Source organism: Xiphophorus hellerii, chromosome 20 (assembly GCF_003331165.1).
Source record: "Xiphophorus hellerii strain 12219 chromosome 20, Xiphophorus_hellerii-4.1, whole genome shotgun sequence".
In the NCBI taxonomy this organism is placed as follows: domain Eukaryota; kingdom Metazoa; phylum Chordata; class Actinopteri; order Cyprinodontiformes; family Poeciliidae; genus Xiphophorus; species Xiphophorus hellerii.
Window position 1 is genome coordinate 15,032,750 of NC_045691.1, and position 20,531 is coordinate 15,053,280.

General features: G+C 38.0%; 1 protein-coding gene across 2 annotated transcripts in view; it reads right to left on the bottom strand.

The window, feature by feature from the left end:
* sema3fa (sema domain, immunoglobulin domain (Ig), short basic domain, secreted, (semaphorin) 3Fa) overlaps positions 1 to 20,531 on the bottom strand; it is a 56,088-nt gene that overhangs the window by 9,419 nt on the left and 26,138 nt on the right. The window contains exons 3-10 of one of the 2 annotated variants that reach the window (XM_032549608.1): positions 13,689 to 13,849; positions 13,536 to 13,598; positions 9,758 to 9,877; positions 8,054 to 8,143; positions 7,131 to 7,224; positions 5,730 to 5,849; positions 4,323 to 4,462; positions 2,988 to 3,102 (exon numbers count right to left, since the gene is read on the bottom strand). In XM_032549608.1, coding sequence (XP_032405499.1) covers positions 2,988 to 3,102; positions 4,323 to 4,462; positions 5,730 to 5,849; positions 7,131 to 7,224; positions 8,054 to 8,143; positions 9,758 to 9,877; positions 13,536 to 13,598; positions 13,689 to 13,849 — 903 coding nt within the window. The remainder of the gene's footprint in view (positions 1 to 2,987; positions 3,103 to 4,322; positions 4,463 to 5,729; positions 5,850 to 7,130; positions 7,225 to 8,053; positions 8,144 to 9,757; positions 9,878 to 13,535; positions 13,599 to 13,688; positions 13,850 to 20,531) is intronic. The other variant, XM_032549609.1, reaches the window with a different exon arrangement.

Here is a 20,531-nt window from a genome sequence, read left to right on the forward strand (position 1 = left end):
CTTTAATCAGCAAAGATTCAATAAACAAGGAGCATAAATTCAAATTGCTTGCATGAGAAAATATGTTGTGCACAGTTTTAAAGATAAACAAGCCCTTTGATCAAATGCTTGAAATCGTTTCTGAAACGAAAAACTATGCCAACATCCCAAGGTACAGAATGACAGGTAATGTCTGCTCACTAAAGCGAAAATTAACTTTTGGCAAGTGAAGCAAAGAGTCATAACCCATCTGACGCCAGTCTGACAGAGCCCCTGGCTATGGAAAGCAAGAAAAGAAATAAATCAGCAGAGAACTGGGAACAAGTTGCATCATTCTGACTTTTGTTTCTGATGTGTCAGAGGAGACAGAGACTTTGAGGCCCTCTGAGCAACATGCATGCTGGGAGACATCACTAATTACTGGAAATATACTAATACAAAGAGATGAACTGAAAGAGGTGTTACATGAGGACAAAAGAGAGTAATTATCAGGTCAGAAAAAGATTATATGTCATCCTTTTGAAAACGTAGCCTAATGTGTTAAAATATCCTGCCGAAATTAATTTATAAAGCAACATGAGTATTAAGAAATGTTGGGCTCTGCACACATCTCTGACATCCAAAACATGTGGAAATAAGGCTTCTGTTATTATTACGCTACAAAAAAAATAGAGTGTAAAACTTTACGTCCCATAAATTCATCCTTGTTTTTCTCCAGCAAACATTTTCATCTCTTTTGCATCTGCTTGCCTTTCTGTCCCTTAACAGTCGGCCTTTCCTCTGGCAAAACATTGAATCCTTTCTCATCTGGTAAACCTCACCCCACTCTGTCCCCCCTGAGTCCTCATCTAAGCACTCTGATGCCTCTGCTGGGCTCCAATCGGGACCAGCAGAGGTTCCAGCAGTACATTTCTCCCAGACCGACTGTGGTTTGTGGTAAAAATGGCCGTGGTGCTGTGGGCTGTTACGCTGCACCTCAGGACGCACATTAACCTCACCGCGAGTGCTGATCTGCTTGTAGGCTGCAACCGCCAAGCTGCACCACTAAAACTACAGTAACACTGACACCAGAGTGCTTTCTGTCACACAGAGTGCTCTTACTGCATAAAGAACATCTGCAGAACACCATTACAGCACGAGTACGAGATGCTGCTAAATATTCAATTCTCAGCTATTTAGAAACTGTTTCTGATTGTGCTTTATTACATCTGTCTGATGGTGACTTGTCAGTTTTAATACAAAAGTTGTAATACTATTTAAACTTCTTCACATTACAACCATAAGTTTCAATGTTTGCTACTGGGAATTGTGTGCTAGACCGACATGAGCAGGAAATGAAATTGAAATGAAAGGAAGATGATATGAGTGAAAAGGTTTTTAAAGCTATTTGCTAAATACCAATCTGTAAAGTGTGGTCTACATATTCACACCCACTGAGTCGATACCTTGCAGATCCACCTTTCACAGTCACAGTTCTTCCTGTTTGTTGCTGTTTATAGTGATGCACACGACAATTTTACACCGCGATTTTCCACATAGAGCAGAAACTTTAAGTTTGGTTTCATCTGATCAGAACATGTGTGTAGCCTGTAGAAATCTGAATATATATATATTTTTATTAATATTATATTTTTTACTTCCTTCAAGAATTACTTTCTTCTTGCCACTCTTCCAGAAAAGGCAGATTTGTGGAAACACAACTAACCCTGCAGCTGTCTAAATGACAGATTGTCCCACCTGATTTGAGGATTTTTGCAGCTCCTCCACAGCCACCAAGGGCCTCCTGGGTCTTTATTATGCTGTTTGTTTAATTATCTCATAGAATGGCTGTATTTATACTGAGTTTAAGGTGGACTAGTTTTACTAATTAGGTGACTTTTGGCTGCACAGCAATTTATCGAAGGATATCAGAGTGAAGTAGCCTCAAGTTTTCCTTCCACTTTAAAATGATGTGTTATTTTAGAATGATCTAAGATAATTAAATCCTAATTACTATTTATCTTATGTTGCATATTTGCCTTTACTGTCCAATTTAATAATTAGGTAATTTTTTTTCCTAATTACCCTTAACTTGTTGATGGAACGTCTGAATTTCCCCATGGGGGGGACAATACAAATAAAAAAGATCATATTTCTATTTCTGAATACAAGCACTCAGAGACTTCCTGGTGCCCATCGCCTTGGAGACAAAGCAAAGCTATAGTAGAGACTGTAAGTGTACCTTCCTGCCAGCTGATTTTTTTTTGCAGATTTTTTTTTTTATTTGACTGATCCAGCTTGAATTAGTTGTAAGGAGTGGAGTTCCTGTAAAATCCTGGAGTTGGAGTATTGCAGCAAGAAAACCAGGATCAAATTCCCCCAAATGTAGTTTCTCCAACCACTTGACTAAAATAAATGGATCAGTGAGTTCTGCAAACGGGACAGTTGAACCTTAACGGCTCCACATATGTGTCAACCTAAAGTTTGAGCTTCAGTTAAACCTACTGTATATCACCTAGCTGTACATAAGAGGTTAGCAGAGTACTTTTTGCTTCTGAACAATATGACGTTATCATCAGCCCCAAATGAAAACATTGTGAAACAGGCTGAGGAACTGGGAATTAGCATCATTCTGGAACTATGCAGAGCAAATGTGAAGCAAACTGTAGAAATGATAAAGTTGTTGATTCTGCATCTGTCCATCTGCAGAGCTTTATTTTGAAAGTTGTGGTTATAAATGGTCCCTTTCCATCTGCTAGTTCTCCTCTGAGGTCAGAGACATTCAATATGCGGTTGACTCCGGCTCCCTGCAGAGTCATTATAGGTCCCCTGAGCTGCAGAAATCAATCTGTAAGTGGCTAGAGCTGCAACTCGTCCTTTGTAAGGAAGATGAAGCGGCACTTTGCTCATAGGTTTAAAAAGTGCAAAGTTGGACGTAATGGCCAACAGGTGCATTACACAACTGATGATGGACCTACGAGAGTCAGAGATGACAGAAAGCTTTAAAAGTGAAAATGAATATGACTCACTGAGTTCATCAAAGTGCGTCTCAATGCCATCAGCTCCAGGAACAGAGCAGATGAGACGAGCCTTCAGAAAGGTGCTCCATTTGTTGACCAGACAGCAATGTCCACCGTCATCGTTCTGCAGGAATCATGTCCAAACAAACATTCAAAGTCACTCGTCAGGTCGACTCCAACAGTAACTGTCTAACAGGTGTCTGAAACAGCTGTTAACCAAAGTTAGCATGAATAATGGTCACCATCATCTGTCTGAACAAGGGGTCAGCCAGCTGCTGCTTGTGCTACTGAGGTGAAGCATAAAGTCCTGAGAAAAAGGAGTCGGGGAATAAACCTCAGCTCAGTTTGGATGATTTGTGAGGATTAAAACGATACATTGTTTAAACTTTTACCTTGAGTTATGAAGACAAATAAAAAAATCCTTCTTTCTAATAATTTAAAAGATCACTGAGCAAATTATCATGTCATCTTATTTGTGCGAATAATCAAAAACATTCAATAATGTCACCTCCCTGCAGGCAAGATAAATAATAGCAATATTTTAAAATCTCATAATAAACAGTTACCTAAGAAATGTAAACATATGGCACCTCTGTCAATAATTGGTACCCCTTGGGAAGAATTATAAAAAAAGACCAAAATAATTTGATGTTTTATTAAAGTTTCATAAACTCTCACAGTGCAGGTCCCCCCGGCCCCATCTTTTCTTTTTTATCATCCACCTCACTGTTGTGGCTAGATCAAAATGAGTCTTTATTCATCCTTGTTAATTACAGTTTCATTTGTTTTAAGCTTTAGTTGTTGCCACATTAGAGTCAGTAGCTATTTTCTTGGAGCTTTTTCCTGATTTATTAAGATCAAAACACACCAACCTTATCAATCTCATTTGTAGCTCACAGAAACTAATTAAAAATTTGGAGATAATCCAATCATTTTCAATGAAAATGCAAAAATAAAATATCCTTTAATTACACATGTAATACAAGAATTGTTAGCGGAGCTACTAAGTGGATTGCTTATTTGAAAAATACATATATTTAAAGTTTTGGATTCAGTTTAGGTTTATGTCAGTGCAATAAATTATTACATTTTAAGGGGATTTTACAAATTTTACCAGAGCTGTCAATAACTGTGGAGGCTGCCATATTTATGTAATTTATTTGTTTTTTTCTATGAAGAGCATGCATTAAAAATTAGTTGAAGAGCATACTGGACTGGCCACCCTCAAAGGAGGACAAGACAAATGAAAACAGGCCCAAGGCAATCACTCACCAAGCCCTTCGATTTATTTAAAGCTCACTGGTGATTATCAACTTGTGGTTTCGGACCTGTGTGATAACTCACCAAGCAGATCCGGCCTATCCTGGACTGCGTCATGGGACTCTGGCCCACCTCAGAGGCTTTCTCGCGGAAGAAGAAGTAGAGCTTATCGTCATTCTGTTCAGCGCTGTCTGGGATCAGATGAGCATGGACAAAAGTCGGATCTGAAGGGAAAAAAGGAAAAAGGATAATTGGCCCATTTGTTTGTCCAGACCTCCCTATAGTGGGTTGTTTTATATGTGTTTCAACTAAATTTAATATAGAGGTTGCTCTTATGTCTTGCAAGTTTTGGGATGACCTTCAAATCAACAACCAAATTATACTAATTTTATGCTATAACGATTGGATTTATGAACAGTACAATATTTGTAAAATGAGTCAAGCTAATATATAATTTTTTTCTAAGTACAAATTCATCTCAATAAATTGGATCAGATCTGCAAGGCATACTGATGGAAAGTTGGGTGGAAGAAAAAAATTGAAAGCTAAAATGATCAAAATTAGCAGAAAATAATCACTCTATTTTTAATGATTCCATAAGATCCTAATGAATTCAATCACTAGAGTAAATTAACTTTTCAAAGACATTTTAATTCACGCAGTTGCACCTATATGATAATTCTCAAAAAAAAAAAAAAAAAAAAAGAAGCAGCAGACCTTTGCCCCTTAAGGCCAAACGGTCAAAAACCTAATTTTAGGGAACAGAAATCTTTTATCTTTCTGTTTGGTATTAATGTCTTTGCACTATGTGTGGGATCATAGTGCACACCCAGTCGTAATGATTCTCTGGGTCACCACAGGACTCACAACACACACACCCACTCCCCGCTGTGAAAGACCAGCATCCCAAACAGGGACAAACCAAAAAGCCAGAGAAAGGGGGGAGCAACCAGTGCCCCCATAATGTGGGGGAGGGTGTTACCCGAGATATTTCAAAACGACTGATTAGCAGGACTCAGGTGTCCTGATTCGCCGGATTGCCAGCAGGGGACTGTTGTCAGGGCAACAGGGTCAGTGGAAAAACTGGGAGCCAACAACACAGACGGGGAGTCTGCTATTGATTTGGCAAAAATCAACCAAAAAGCAGCAGACCAGCAATAATATCACTGTGACAGTTGTACTTCATTAGAGAGAAAACTCAGTCATTATTGACATTCCAGGATTTCCCCAACAACTACAGCCGAGTCTGCAGGCATCCGCAGGATCTGAGAGGATTTTATTAATGACTCAAACAATCATTGGGTCAGGTGGAGCAGGAGGAAGAGATCAGGAAGCTCAGATGACACGTGTATGTCAGCATACACGTGGAGGTTTGTAAAACGCTCAAACTGTGTTCCTAATTTCCTGGTGAATAAATTAAAAATGGTTTGTCGAGAGACAAGGAAGAGAAATAAAGGCAGATGCAGATCAAGCGGTGAGCTGAGACATTACCATTTAACCATCTGGAGTTGTACTGATCGGTCCTCATGGCTGTCTGCTTCCCCAGAGTACGGAAGATGGCGGAGTCTGTTCCCATGAAATCCACGTAGACTCCAGCATAGAGCTCTCCATCTGCCAGTCACAGCATAGGGAAAAGAGAAGAAGAAAGAATTAGAATACCAGGAAATACTCACAGGTCAAAAGACACAACTTGTTGTTCAACACTAATAATAAAAACTTGTTTTGATAATTTTTACTAAATTCCCATTGATATCACTTGAAGCAGCCATATATTTTCAAGGGAGTTGCTAACATTAAAGGAAGGCAGCAGCATGCATGATAAAACTGTATTCTAATGTATGTGACATGTCAGGATGGAACATGTTGAATTCTTTTGTAACTACACTCATGCTACACCTCTTCCAGAGCCAAATTCTTATCATTGAAAATCCATTTTCATCCAAAGACGGATGATATTTTGCACAGCAGTGTTCATTTCCAATGAAATTAAAACTGTCTAATTAGTTTTGTGTGCACTGGGATCTCACAGACATAATGGAAAGAAACCTTATAATAATGTTATTTTAGAGCGGGATATCTTTGTTGTATCAGTCAGGTTTTCTAAGGTCACAGCCAAACATGAGCTCTTTCTTTTTTTCTTTGACAGACACACATGGACACACACAGAGGCGTCGATTATCAGCAGCCATGTCTGGCCACCTGTAAAATGATGACAACTGATGACCACCCACTGAAATAACAGCACACACACCTGTGTGAAAAGATAAGTGATTACTTATAATCCACTGACCACTTATTGTTAACAACTAACCAATTATTGTTACTCGATTCATTAAATTATCATTAAATTATTTTTAACTTTCAACTCTTATTTCAAGAACACAGGTAGATTTTCTTTGCAGTTCTTAATGAAGTTGTTGTTTAATCAACTTGTAAAATAAACATATTGCAAATTTTGCAAACAACGAAATGAAATAATAATATCAAAATAGAATGAAGTGGAAAAAGTGGATAAAATTATCTTATATTGGGTTTGCATTGGTTAGGATTTGGGTTGGTAGTCAAGGATAACTTTTTGTAATTATTATCATCAAACAAAGATTACACGGCCACTTTTATTCTATAAGTCTAGTTTCAAGATGCTTGCCATACATCAAATTATGGAGCACTGCATCTCCTACCAGTGGTTCGCTGATAACACACAATTATATATCTTTGTGTCACAATTACATTACATCATAATGTTTTTTTTAATGAGCTGCCTTAATTGTCTTCTAAAGTTGAAATGCGTTTGTTGTTTTTATTCTAATGTTATTTTTGATACTTAAACCTTTAAAGCATTTTGAATGACCTTATGCATAAAGAAAAGAAGCAGAAAAATAATTAACTCACGGATCAGGGCGGAAACGCTGTTAAGTTTAGGATCATAGGGACATTTCCCTTTCCCAGAGTCCACTTTGCCAGGTTCCAGACGGAAAATGTATTCCTGAAACAGAAAAGCATGGAGGAATATTTTCTTAACATTCTTTGGAAACATAAAGTAAGAATTAGTAAAGGAAGCAAAGTGTGATCATTAAGGCACTGTGCAACCCTTAAAAAGCAAAACAAATCACTCTGCTAAGGGAGAAACAAGCACACACATCAAGGATACGAAGTGATGCAAGGAAATGCTGGGAACAATCCAAGACCCAGTGTTTGCTTACCCTAACAAATTTCAATTATTCCTGTGCGCAAGAGGAGTTCTTGCACATCTGTGTCAACACTCATGCTTTTATGTTGTCTAGCAGGTACAGCAAATGTTCAGCAGTGCACAGACAGGGGCAAGGTCGTATTTGTAACCTGCAGATGGATATTATCTTTTGAAAGAGTAACTCAAAAAAATCTGTGCAAAAATGCTGGGAAAAACATGAACGTTTCCATAAACCAATAAAAATGTAATGTGTACAGCTTTGTGCACATCATTTAAACCAAAAGTTCTCATATACATGGGACTTGCTGCAGACAAAAGTCTGAACAAAATTACTTTTAATTAAAATGATCTATGATCAAGGTGCTGAACAGTGTGAGTTTTTCCCCATTTTCTTTGTGTTTTTGTATGAGATCACCATTAAATAAATGAAAAAGAACCTCAGATTTTATAATTTTTTTTGTTGACTGATGTTTGTTTTGCACACAAAAATCTATGTGCATTGTAATTTTTCAACAAATCTGGCAGGTAAGAAATCTGCCTTTACCAGTAATAAACCTGAAAAAATGTTAACCCCAATTCTTCACTAGGGTGGTCACCATTACCAGAATAAACCCCGCCAGCCCACCTTATTGCTCAAAGGCTCAGATGTAGAGCTGTAGTCTGCTGCTCGACTCGTTCTCCCTGCTGACTGAAGTGCCTGTAGGTTGCTGAAACCCTAAAAAGCAGAAACAGTTAGCCATCTTGTTGGCAACCTGTCACAGCCCAGACCAAGTCCAGATTCAGCTGATGACTACCATGATGGAAACTGAAGAAGAATGTACGTAAAACAGGACTGGAGAAATCAACAACAACATGAAGAACTCTGAAAAATGAAAAGATAAATAGTGAAGAAGTAGACAGAATGAAGAGCTAAAAAGAGACATGTTTGAATTAGATTCAGATACGTGCAACAAAGAGTGCAGAGAAAGCAAACCATGCAAAACTAAAAGAAGAAAACAGGAAATAAATGTATAAAGTGAAATGAAAAGCAGACCAATGTAAATATTTTCAGTCAAAATATGAACCAAAAATGGAATGAAAGGACATCGACCACTGTTTTTTTTTTGTAAAAATAAAATAAAATATGCTGTATAAAAGCATACTACATGTGCAGTTTTTAGACCTGTATGGATTAGAGAAAATCCACAGATATTTAAACAGAAGCTCCCAGTTCTTGTTTTTAGATTTAAAGTTGTTGTATGAAAAGTTTTAATAAGTCATCATGAGATCCAAATTGATGGTACATTCATGAGTGGATGTAATCTAAACCAGCTCACAATGAACAAAGTGCAATATATATATATATATATTTTTTTGCTACAAAATATATATGAAAAATACATATTATAAGCAATTTATTTTACAGTGTAGTGCTATTGTATAGAAATTTATTACCAAGAAAAACCCTTAAGCATTTACACATGTATCTATTTAAATATTCCAGTGTTAAAATTAAACTTCTAATACAAACAAAAATCCATACAGACAACTCTGGAGCAGCATGGACAGAGGCTATTAATAAAATACAAATAATTTAAAGCCCACTGTGCGACACAAAGAAGGATGTGTTTATGTTTACATCTACTCCTGCAGAGGAAAATCCTTAAAGTGTGAAGCAGAGCAATGTTCGGACCTCAGGGGGGAAGCAGAATGACAAGAGGCACACTGACCTTTCTATCGAAACCTGAAGCCTCCAAATGAACAGGGAGACTAAACAGCGGCGAATGAATGTAAGTGTGCCGATTATAACGCGGCCAGCAGCTGCTGTAGCTCTGCATGGCAATCCGTGGTGGTGGGGGTAGGACTTAGGGGGGGAGGATCTACAAGCCTGATGATGGATGAGAAGCTCCATCAGTAATGATGGCTTTTCAGAGGCTCTCACCCAGACAGAAAGAAAGACGGGCCACAGGCAGTGCTGTGTGTAAACAGGTGAGACAGGGGGGACATCGGACCCCCATTGAGAAGGGGGGGATTTTCTAGATAAAGTGACACCACAACATTCCCAGGGGAAAGAGGCTTCAAACGGTAGGAGTTGGAAATCGTACAGAGAACAATTTTGGAATGATAATGGGAATGTGGACAGGGCCAGCCAGGAGCCTGTGGAAGGGTGAAAATCAATGAAAGCTAAGAGGAGGAAAATAATGGAAGAGAAGCAGAACCCGAGAAACTGATGGGCAGAGGGGTTAAACGGGGAAACTCTGACCTCAGACTGATCGACTGATAGGGCTCTTTTAAAAACGAGGGCGTAAAGGTCAAAACGTCTCTACGGTTGGATGCATCTTTTGGTTACCTGGGATCTACGTCCTCGATCCACGTATGTGCAGATGGGATTATATGCTCCTGTTCCACACACATACAGGTGGGTCCGGTTCCACGGCTCAATGAGACGGATGAAGTTCCCACACTCCCCCTGAGGAAGGGCAAAACAAAATCAACAAGATTAGGATTAGGTCTTAAAAAGCCAAAACATGAAATATAAAAAAAACCCAATTACATAATATTTAATTCCAAAGATTGTTTCCCTTTATAGCTTCCATTTGTGGATAAAAACCAGTCTATTTGCTGGGTCTTTGTTGTCATATTTTATAGAATATCTTTTTATTTTTCAGCTAATCTGTCTTCTCTATATCTAGGTCTCTTGGATTAGGCAAAAAGTTTGTGGTCTTTTTTTTTGTCTTTTTCTTTATTTTCATTTTTTCTTTATTTTCCAATCTTATTCCACAATGTGATGAAAAATTTATTAATTTGTTTTCTTTTTTGTTGAGTTGGGGCATTGTGGCATTATGATGCTGCTTGCAGCTACTTAATATTGATTTTATTCCAAATTACAGCGTAAAAATTAATAGGATAAATTAATATAGTGCTTTTATACTCATACTGACCACTTGAAGCACTTTAACCACATTCATCCAGTCACACATACATTTCTACATCAATATGCAGATCGATAAGTGAATTGTCAAGGGAGACACTAACATAAAGAAGCTAGAATCGAACCTACAACCTTATGATTGCAAGAGAACCTCTCTATCCACAGAGCCACAGTCGTCCCTGCATATAAAATTTTTTCCCATGAACTCCATTATGCATCGAAATAATTTTTACGTCCACTTATTCTTTTCGAATTGGGAGTTTTTAAAGGTTTTGTGGTACAAGTGGCTTTTATGCAATGGACAAACAGGAAGAAGAGAATGAGATGCAGCAAATGGTCCGGAGCCGGGAGTCGAACCACGGAAAGCTGTGTTTAGGACTCTGTATATGATGCTCCTGCTCTACCACTGAGTCATGTGGCACCATCCCACACACATATTGGGATTTTTTTTTTTTTTTTTACTGAAAACAAAAAGCCTCATGAATGATCGTGAGAAGCTGAATCTACTTTTTCTGTTGGCTGCCTTCCATTGTGCTGCTCTGGCTCCTTCATATCAGACCACAATGCAAGAGCGAAAATGTTTCCAAACATTGTATAAGCATGCAGACTGGAAAATCAGTGGCTGTGGGATGTCAAGAACATTATCCTGAAATTACTGCGGTTAAGCACAATTCAAACTTGACAAATGAAAAACATTATGCTTCAACCACATAGAGAAAAATAGTGGCTTTACATGTATAATGTCTATGATGTTAGGGTATTTTTATGTTTTTCTTTTTTTTATATATATTACTAGTGAAGACAAAGAGCTGCTGCTGCTGCTACTGATGAGCACAGCTCTACTCTTCCAGGCTGACCAGCTGTCTACCTCCCTGGCTTCAGCCAGCAACTCACAGCTCCCGTCACTGAAATGAAGAGATATGTTCAGATTTGTCCATCATGTTTTCCAGTGGTGACAACTGGTGATGAAAAAAAGGATGCACAAAGTAAACCAAAAAGAAATTGTAGAATCGCTGAGTGGAATGAGCCATTTTGGCAGTCGCCAAACGACAGATGCACGAGTCAGACGTTTCAAAGGCCGGGCTTCTGTGTGTTTCCACATGTTGGCCTGTGTGCAACAATATTCCCTGCTCGGTTGTGCTCTCCCCCCCAGCGAGCGCAGCGGGACTTATTGCCTTTGACCTCGTGATGTCCTGCTCTGAATTGTTCTTGAATTGTCATCTGTCATCTGCTTAGGGCCAGCCATAGACAAAGATCTGCTTTTGTGCACAAATATGCAGGTTAGCAACAAGAATCAGCAAACGACAAGCGCACACAGCAGTTGGGTGAAAAGCAGCTTAGTACAAACCTCGTCGTACGTTGCTCTGTGCTTTTGCAAAACCCTTACACTAACCACTGATAAAACATGAAGGGGTGTGCTTCAGGATGTGGGGTGGTGCAATGTGTGAACCAAATCAAAAGAGATGGATCTGGGATTTCTTTGTACGGATTTCCTCCGTCTCTTGTGGGGGCTGCGCAGGCGGTGGCTGTGTCTGAATGTCTGAGTCTTATTAACACTTCAGACGGGACTGTCGCCTCCATTGGCCGGTTCATTTTGTCTGCTCGTCTGGACAACAAAGGATAAAATAATTACTGCACAGTGAGAAAATGGAGAAAAAGATGACATTAAAACATCAATGAGAGATGTAGGAGAAAACATGCAGAAATGCTTTCAGGTCAGAATGAAGAAGGCAAAATGTTGCAGGTTTCGAGTCTCTGGAAGAGCTTAATTGGTGGCAGCTGTACGCAATCAGCAATCAGGGATGCAAAGACGGTTAAATAAGAGCGTAATAGTGAGGAGCACGATGGGAAGGGCTTAAAAATGTCCCCTAATGACCCGAGTGGTGCTTTTAAGACGGCAGATGAGAATCCAAAAAAATAAAAAATAAAAAATTAACGGAAAACCTTTTAAATTTTATCAGCTGCTATAAAGAGGAATATTTTAAAGAAAAATAATACACATTTTCCCTCTTTATTTCTGAGAGTAAGAGCCTTGTAAAAGCCTTCATGTTAATTAAATTTTTTACACACTTTGTTATGTTAAAAATTATAAATGGTTATTAGAATTTGTACAACAAAACCTGAACAGAGTGAAACATGGATTCATATTCAGGTTCCTCAAAGTCAGTACTTTGTTTAAGGCCCTTTGACTTCATTTACAGGTGAGTCTCTTGAACTTCACCAGCGTTGCTCATGTAGCGACTGGAAATTTTTGCCCATTTTACTTTGCTAAATGGCTCAAACTTAGCCACATGGAAAATATATGTGAAAATCTATTTTCAAGTATTGTGATCAACTGGATGCTGGTATTACTTTGACTGGGCCATTCTAAAAAATAAAGTAAGTGTTTGACCTGGTTGAAAAGTGAACCTCTATTCCAGTTTAAAGTCTTTTGCAGATACAGTTTTCTTATAGGGTTGCCCTATATTCAACTTACCATCACCTCTAACTCTGTGTTGAAGGAAAACATTCCCACAGCATGATACTGCCAGCACCGTAGCTTGGCAACAGATTGTTTAGGATGATGTATTCTGGTAGTTTTACACCAAGGCTTTGCATGTAGGCTAAAAAAATTGCATTTCTTGTTATTCTTGAACAATAGTTTTCTTCTTGCCAGATTTGTCCTATTAACTAATAGGACAGACTTGATGCCAATACCTGTAGCCATAGGCGTAGGAACCGGGGGCCTGGGGGGGACGTGTCCCCTCAATATTGGAGACAGTCACATTCGTCCCACCCAATAATTTCATCGTAATTGGGAAGAATTTTGAAATCTTCCGCTTGCGTGCTTTTATTTTGTTCTAAAATTTGTTATAGAAGTATTACTGATTAAACTTTAGCTTTAATAACATAAAGCTACACGATTTTTAAAGTTTAATCAGTAATACTTTTATAGCAAATTTATGTCAGATCATGATTTCTTGGTTAATGTCAAGTTGCCATAACGAAGACATTTTGATTAATGTCAACTTGGTATTAAAAGTGTCATGATTTACCAAATGACACTTTATGACAACAGTCCTAAATATTCATGAATACTTACTCATGTTCATGACGGGTGTTATGTCATGTTTATGACGGTGTCATGACAGTCTTATTCACAACCAAATAAAGTATTACCGAGTTTACTGAGATCTAACTAAATTAAATTACTCACATTTGTATCTTTCCCCGACAAGATGCACTCAGTCTTCCTCTGGGATGCAACGGGCCAGTGGATCTGACAGGGAAAGAAAAATCCAAGAGTAGTTAAGCTGCAGACACATGCTGCTCCCTTCCACTTTGTTTGTGTCTCAGGAACATTTCTTACAATGAGCGGCTCCTTGTTGATGTCGTGCAGATCCAGAGAAAGAATGTAATCTTTGCTTCCCACATACATGCGATCGTGGTCCTCGTCCATGCGCAGTATCCGATAGTCGGTTGAGTTGAGCAGGAAGGAGAAGTGATGAGCAGTACCAGTGGACTTCAACTCTGTAAAAATAGCAGAGGATTTTGTTTGAGCTGTGCCTGTGATTAAAACAACAACAATACACTAAGAACGTAAAAACCACAGACAGAGTCCTGTGTGAGGGAAAGTTAATGAGATTTAAGTATGCTAATCATTCAGATGCTACATCAGACACTCGTAAATGAATTTACAGGATCTGTTTGGTCTCCCCCTCCCCCAATCACATCCTGCTTTAATGCGGTTATGGATGGAATAAATCTAGTTATTGACAGGCTTGACAAAGAAAAGAAGACTAGTAATTGACTCTGCAGTCTGAAATGAATGACAACAGACAAGTTGGAGCAGTCAATGAGCTACGACAACTGCAAGAAGTCACTCGGCACATCTTAAATTATAAAAGGTCAGATATTTAATAAAGTTCAAGGTCTGGAAGTCTGCGCTTTGACCTTTTATTTAGAGCTTCTGAGCTTCTTTTTTAATTGCTTGTTCTGACTCTTGAGTTATTGTGGTTATTACATTATCACAGCTGGTTCCTCTGGGAACGTCACTCAATCATGAAAATGATTTGTGTTAGAAGACAAAAAAGAAACAGGTAAATAAAAAAACCCCCGAAAAACAAAGCAGCTTTTATTTAGCTTCTTTTATTAAATAATTGTGTGGTGATCAAAATGAGAATCCTAAGTTTCTATTCAGGGAAGCAGTGTGAGTATTTTCAGTATCTTTAGTGTGTTTTAACATAAAGTCAGTGAAAACAAAAAAGCTGTAAGAAGCATTTTAAAAGGCAGAAGAAATTTGTCCGTGTCTAATTTCGTCCTTAGAAAAGTACAAACAAAACTAAGTGTGGCTTTTCTACCTACTTTTTAAATGAAAAATAAGTTGAACAAGAAGGAAGAAAACTTAAAGAGCACATTCCAGTTCGCCTTGATTAGATGCAGACACATGCCTCGGTGAATCAAGGTCTGACAGACACTGATAATAAAAAGGTTCACAAGAACAGCTAGTAGAAACCCTCCCTGACCAGAGGGAAGGTCACACACTGAGCAGAAGGAACACCTCAAGTTCTTCACTAGCAAGTGAAATGATGAAACACAGCCACATGAATCCTCCCAGGAAATAAAATAATAAAAAAAACACTCCCAGCTGCTGATGTGCTGAGCCCCATCAGACTCCAACAGGCTGTCGTCACAGTGCAGCTTTCCGACACGCAGGTAGTTAAAAAAGGCGAAAAAAAAAAGGCAACGGATATGGCTGTCACCCTTGGGAGTTTTCACAAGCTGCTTCTAAAAACATGCTAATATATTGGTCTCCACTCCCACAAATGCACACTTGTAAACTTTCAGTGCAGCAGCACACTGCGGGGATGTGGTGACATCAGGATTTAAAAATTCGCCTGCAAGAATAAGAAGATTACGTGCTGAAGTTGGGATTTCGAGAGTGTTTGCATGAGGGATTCCAGGAAATGTTGCCTAAAGTAATCCAGAATCGCTGTTTATAGTTTCATCTCTCATCTGGCTGTATTGCAGCTGCTTGCTTTCCTATTCCTGTTGCTTTACATTCAAAATAAAACAATATAGTGTCACAAATAACTCTGAATGTATCTGTTAAGCAGTAGTATATGAGGGTAGTAAAGCAAGAGCTTCCAGGATTTATTTAGTAGCCATCTCAGATTTATATATTTGAGCTCCCAAGTTTCCTGCAAAGCAGTAAAGAACCAGCAGTGTGAACAGACTTTACAATTGTGTTAAAACATATAGCTGCACAAATTCACAACCCTCCATATTAAAAAAATACAGGGTATGTCAAATGGTGGACTGCAGATTTACAGAACTACCAGGTCTAGAAAGCTTAAAAAAAGTCTTGTTTCACAACATCATCCAAATTTTAGTAGACAAATGTAATCTGGGTAAACACAAAATGCACTTTTGTAATAACCAAGATAAAAAAATATGAAAAAGTGCTTGTGTCTTAAACTCCTTTAACCACCCAGTTTTTTTTTACTGAGGAGGTATTTTGGCTTATTTCTATTTGGTGAGTTTATATGATCAATCTGTATTGGAGGATTACTCAGTTTGACAAGGCAACTCAAAGATAATACACTTTATTTTTTTTGTGTTCTTCTTAGTCAGCAGCGGTTTTCACCTTGAAGCGATCCCATGAATGCAGCCTTTTCCTCGTGTCTTTCTTATTGTTGAGCCATGAACATTTGAGGCAAGTGAGGCCTGCTGTACTTTAGATGTTTTGGGTACATCATGCACTGTTGGAGAAATGTTGGTAGAGTTGCCAACTGTTCCATGTTTTCTTCATTTGTGGATAATGGTGCTGGCTTTAGCTTTAACACACAAAATCATTTTGAAAATGGCAACATGAATTTACCTAGGACATCTTTTTACTAATATAAAACTTTTGAGATTATCAAACCATTTATAGACGATAAAACAAAGAAGAGAAGAAATGTTTAGGGTTGAAATACTTTTTTGAGTACTGTGCACATAAACACAGTAAACCTTTCCAATGAAATAAAGTGATGGTTCAAATTTTCTTCAGATTTTTGATGTTCTTTCTGCTGGAGATCATTTTAAAAGCAATCTTATCACCAAGGAAAAAATTCACATGTCGTTTCAGCATTATGTCAAATATTTAACAGAACTCAAAGGTCTGTGCGTTTATTTTTCTAACCCTTTCTTTAGTACTCATGTCTCTGATTTTATCTTGTCTGAAATTTAATAACTTGGTTACAACACTGCTATTATTAAAATCCACCAAAGCCATAGGAAACTCCACCTTTAATTGGCATGGATTACATCCCTAATCTCTAGTCTATATTTCAAGCAATCTAATTATATCCTACATGGATCTTGTGAAATATATACTTATCTGAATCTGATGTAAAAAAAAAAAAAAAAAAATCCTAAAGGATAAGGAGAAATTATTTTACCATAAACCTTTTGCCATATTCTATGGAACCACACTCTTCCCGAATTGTACTTGGGCTTTATGGACCGCAGATGTCATCAAATGACATTTCATATTTATCACCTGTGGACCTTTATTCCCACTCAAGGGTAAGAGAACAAAACTCAGCAGTATTGGCTGCTACAAGTCAGAAGGACACTCGGGTCACTGCAAACAAAACCTGACAAGCAGACTGACGGATAACTCCCTGAGTTACAAGTAAACAATCGTCACAACTTATTAACTATTAAGGGGAACCAACTTTAAGGCATCCTTTCAGACAGAATTGAAATCATTTCCTCATCCAGAAAATTAAGTTTCATCCTGACAAACAAATTGAAACTTTCAAAATACTTATCACATTTTATATCAAAGCATAACTAACTGCAAAGAAGTTTTTTCTTTATTTTACAGTCATCCTCCTAACATTACTCAGTTTATTTTTCTAATCATACAGCTGATAAAGATGATATAGCAAATGTTTTCTCTAAAAGCAAAAGAAAACAGCATCTTTTCATCGACATCTGGGACATTTCTACTAACAAAATTAAAGGCAAATGCAGGCCAGCATATGAAATGAATAGTTAACGCATCTCCATCACCAGCATATGTTTTTATCATGCAGCCCTGTACTTCAACTTTATAAAAAATTTAACTAATTGCAATGTTGTCGTTTGCAATGAGTGAAACAGAGTCCAAGCTGCAGCAGTATGTTCCCTGAAAACAATACACATCAATTAGTGGTAGTGTCATATAAATTTATACATGGAGCTCATTTCACAGTTATAGAAACAAATTTGAAAATAAAAAATCCTTGAAATAAATGCATATTTTAATGCTGTACTACATTTTCTAACACTAGAACCTTAGAAAATGTTAGCCATCAATTTGGATACATTTGTTCAATAGAGGTAAAAAATAAATAAATAAAAGACTAAAATTGATCCATAGTTTTATGGATTCTCCACCATAAATAAAAATACGCATAACATGATTTTGCACACATTTTTATTTTTTTCTAGACTTTCATGGACAGCTTGTTACAGAAAATCTCAATCAAACCTCAGTCTCTGCTAACCAAAGCACACTGTGACAAAGTTTCTACATATATTCAGATGACATGAAACAGGCTTTTAGTTGGTTTGTCTCCCTAACAACCACTTGGTATGCAAAGAGTTTCACATCTAATGGTTTATAAACACACTGTTTGCAGTAGTTCCCAACATCGAGGATAAACTATTTGATTTTTTACCTTCCTTGGCATCTTCCTCATTCAGCTGCCTGTAAACCTACAGTGCTGCATCCAGACTAGTGGCCAGAGGATAAAATTAACAAAATAACAATTAAAAGTTCCTAGACATTTTGATCAGATCATCTAATTTATACTTGAAAGTTACCCTTTCAAGTATAAATTAGGAGATTTAGTAAAATTATTTTTTAATACTAGCCACTCCTTTCACGCTGACATTTTAATTGGCTTTGTTAAAATGACAACCATTTACCCTGGATGAAGAATTTTTACACAAAGTAACATGCTAAGACACATTTCCTTTGAACTCGAACAGCTTGGCTAGATAAGGAGTACAGTATGATAGTAATCCGCCACAAAGTGTGTACACACTTTATTGTCAACAAAAACTAATCGCTAAAAAAAAGCATTCCTGCATGTTGTGGGTCAGCCAAACAAGCCCTATCAGAACAAGAGAAATGCTTTGAAACAAACCAAAGCCTTGACATGACGTTAAGCGGCTGAATTTACAACCAGCTGGTAGGTTCAGCGATTGATGGGGGACAAATGTCAGGATCTGGTGTATATCATCCTGCTTTCTCACAAGGTCTTAGTAATGACTACCAGACACAGAGGGAGACATGGAAAAATGTTCTTCATGTCCTAAAATGTCCTTAAATTTTTGTTGTTAAAAAAGTCTGCTAACAAACTGAACATCCATCTGCAGTATTGTCACATTTTTTCTCTAATTTTTGGAGTTAATGAATCCAAATGATTGACTACTTGTGTCAAACTTTGTGTAAAATAATAGAAGCTTTCTTGGTAACCCTTGAAAGTGACCCTTTCTTTGCATCTGCAAGATCAAGGAGGATGCACCACCCAGAAACCTCCAACACCCCCCTTTTTATGCCTCTGTAATCCAAGTCCCTTTCTTAGCAGCAGTTTGTCCGTGGAGTAAAAGAAAAAGAGGAGGTTTTAGGGTGCACAGAGCAGAAAATCCCATATACCTGCCCAGGCATCCATGGACTGTTGTCTGAATTCCCTAAGCCTGCTCACGTTCACTTTTGCTTAAAATAGAGGTGTGGCCCCACCTTGCTGAAGCCTGTCTGCAGCCAAGCGTGCAAGGATGTGTCGCTATAAGTAATTAAATTCATTGAGACAGTCTGGAAAACCTTTGTGATGTTGTAAAGGCAGAATACCATTTAAACTGAAATAGTCAAACTTGAGCTCCTTTGATCACGTAATCCATGTCTTAGAAAGCTTACAGAGATGGTTAGAAATGCCAAAATGAGCTTTTAGAGTTGATGAATACTCAGGGTATTTGTGGCTGCAATCAAAATATTCGGCAACCATTTTAACATTTATATTCACAACAATGATCAAAACGTTTCAACAAGTTTTACGTTTAGAGTTTACGACTTGTTAGAGACCACAACTTTTAATACGATCCGAAAATGTAGGAGGAATGACCTTACAGCAGGGGTCTGCAACTCCAGTCCTCAAGAATCCTGCAACTTTTAGACGTGTCCCTGATCCAACACATTTGAATCAAATGACTGAATCGCCTCCTCAATATGCAGTCAAGTTCTCCACAGTCCTGCTAATGACCTGCTAATTTGACTCAGTGAAAAAGTAGTTTGGAGAGACAAGTGAAACTGTTTTTGATGTGTAAGTGCAGTGTGCTGTGGATATGAAACTTCTCTGTTATTAGTGATAAACAGAATAGTGAATTAATCCTCTAAGACCAGCATATCTTTGTTTGAACACAGGAAGTAGAGGTCACTGCAGATATCAGAGGCTGAACAGCAGTGGGAAGTCTTATCAGCCTCAGCCTGTCACGGTGTTTGTCTTTTGTATTTGCCTCAGCTCAGCACCTAATAATCAGCCTCCCTGCACCAAACAGAGTCAGGACTATTGACTCAGAACACATGTCACTGGAGCTGATTATTGCTTACCTGCGCCTGTCAAGGAGAAATAATTGGCACCGGATAACGTCTTATCTCCAAGCTTCTGGGGGCTGTCACTCAGAAGCTCTTCACACTCGTCTGCCACTGATACTGTGTGTTTATACGTGTCGGCGTGTACTCGGTGGAATTAAACCAAAGCTTCCTGATCCTCATATCAAATCAGATGACACAGGTCCTCACTTTGCATGAATCAAAAGCATAGAGATTGATTTAAGTAGCGCCTTCTCATCCTGAGTGGAAATGAGAGATTACAACAAATCTATTTCTGCTGTCTCACATGACGGAGGAGGTTAATTAAAGCACAAGGGGGAAGATCTCTGGTTCAAAGCTGACAGCAAAGGTCATACAGTTTCTCTGCTCTGCCTCTGAACCACCAATAACTTCATGTTTTAAAACATCTCTGTAAACTAAAGTTACTGAAAAGAGAAGCACCATACATTTCTACTTTTCACCTTTATCTATTTATTTGGATGTATCTTAACATGTAAACAGAAATTGTTATGGATGAGACAGATTTTTCTCTATGAACAGCTGTCTTTAACAGCTTTTTGAGGCTGC